At 53.0% G+C, this 1,763-nt stretch overlaps 1 protein-coding gene across 1 annotated transcript; it reads right to left on the bottom strand.

Annotated features, from left to right (window-relative positions):
- Positions 1–515: 515 nt before the first annotated feature.
- On the bottom strand, positions 516–1,466 carry LOC115632646 (loricrin). The gene is made up of 2 exons (XM_030529875.1): positions 1,319–1,466; positions 516–1,126 (listed from the first exon to the last, which is right to left on the bottom strand). The coding sequence occupies exons 1-2, from the start codon at positions 1,464–1,466 to the stop codon at positions 516–518; spliced, it is 759 nt and encodes a 252-aa protein (XP_030385735.1).
- Positions 1,467–1,763: the final 297 nt, after the last annotated feature.

The raw sequence follows: 1,763 nt of genomic DNA, 5'->3' as shown, positions 1-1,763 counted from the left end.
TCTACACTGAAACAAAAGTATATATGTAATGTAATCTTCAGAAAGGAAGATAATCTTTGTTGACGCCATCAAAATAATCGCGTTTCTACTTTGAAATGATTTGAATTGCTTGCTTATGGTATGGATACATCGATATATTCAATTTGTACGGATAGTCTGGTAGACAGAAATTCTCCAACAACTAGCTCAGTTTTAAGATTTCTGCAGAAGCTCCCAATACGAAGTAGGAAAGGAAAGTGAATCACTTTCTCTGACCCTCAATAGTTCCAATGAAGATGATCGAAAGTCTCTATTAACTTTTATTTTTTGACAAGCTCTGGACCAGCACTCTCGCTATCGCGTTATCAGTCTTTCAGTTTATTGGAGCACCCCAATAATATATCAAACCACTTCCAGTCTCGATAGGACATTAACAAATTTGTATTTATTTCAACAAATAACAGGATTACAGAGAACTTTTATGAAAGGGTGAACATTTAAATAGAATGAGCTGTGAATATCACAAGGTAATTGGTCTACCAGCTTCCGCCACCGGGTGGGCCAGCTTGAGACCAACCACCGTCGCTAGGAGGACCACCGGATGACCAACCTCCTGCACCGGATCCCGCTCCTCCTGCTCCTCCACCCTCGGATATGATCTTAATGATTTTAATTGCAGTGGCAGCATCACTGCCTCCAGAAGAACCGCCCGAGGACCAGCCACCGCCGCCACCACCGATGGGACCACCGGATGCCCAACCACCGCTAGGTGCCCAGGGACCGGGGCCTGAAGCACCTCCACCATAGCCTCCAGCCGATGCACCACCTCCGCCGTAACCACCAGCCGATGCACCACCGCCGCCATAACCACCAGCCGAAGAGGTCTCCGAAATAACCTTAATAATTTTGACATCACCGCCACCTGTAGCTGGGGGAGGACCATAGGCGCCACTAGCGCTGCTGCTGCTGTAGCCACCACCACCACCACCACCGGCAGACCAACCACCGTCGCTGGCGCCAACCGTTTGCCAGCCGCCCTGCGAGCCTTGCGAGTAATCAGCTGGTGCCGTTTCTTGAATCACTTTGAAGATTTTGATGGTTTTTCCTGAGCCACCGCCACCGCCGCTATATCCACCGCCGCCGCCGCTGTAACCACCGCCGCCCGCAAAGGCACCAGCAGAAGCACTACTAAAGCCACCAGAGCCACCATGATCGTGGGCTCCACCGCCGAAATCACCGCCGCCGCCGCCACCACCACCGCCATAGCCGCCGCCAAAGCCACCGCCAAAACCGCCGCCGCCAAAACTGCTGCTGCTGCTCGAAGCTGCGCTAAAACTGCCGCCTCCGCTTCCATGACCACCACCACCGCCTCCACCATAGCCGCCATGTCCACCGCCGCCACCACCGCCACCGCCACCTCCTGCACCACCGATGAAGCCCGCTTGGGCAACAGCACAAGCTGCTAGCAGGCAGACGAATATTTTCATTTTGATTTGATTTGCTTGAGCCAATGCCTCGAACTGATGCCGCTGATGGCATTGCCCGCAACTTTTATACAACACAGCCGGTGGTGCAGATGCGCACACATTAAAGCCCTGGCCTTGGTTAGATTGGGTCATGCGCTACCAAGTGGTAACTGCTGTTGCCGCTGCCGCCGGAAGCATCGCAGCAAGTGCGTCCCATTGCCATAATGTTGTTTGCCAACTGGGTGCTCTCAAGTGCGCCCCAACAGTCCCGCCAGTCCCGGCAACCAACTAACCAGACAACCGTCCAACAACAGCAAC

This window comes from Scaptodrosophila lebanonensis, unplaced genomic scaffold (genome assembly GCF_003285725.1).
Source record: "Scaptodrosophila lebanonensis strain 11010-0011.00,11010-0021.00 unplaced genomic scaffold, SlebRS2 tig00001415-arrow-pilon, whole genome shotgun sequence".
NCBI lineage: Eukaryota > Metazoa > Arthropoda > Insecta > Diptera > Drosophilidae > Scaptodrosophila > Scaptodrosophila lebanonensis.
This window is presented reverse-complemented; position numbering and strand designations above follow the sequence as displayed.

Bases quoted from the DNA above. Each gene is read 5' to 3' on its own strand.
- LOC115632646 (XM_030529875.1), bottom strand. From the start codon at position 1,466: ATGAAAATATTCGTCTGCCTGCTAGCAGCTTGTGCTGTTGCCCAAGCG. The intron at 1,127-1,318 runs GCAGTTTTAGCG...GCGGTGGTTACA, and splicing joins TGGTCATGGAAGCGGAGGCG to GCGGCGGCGGCGGTGGATAT.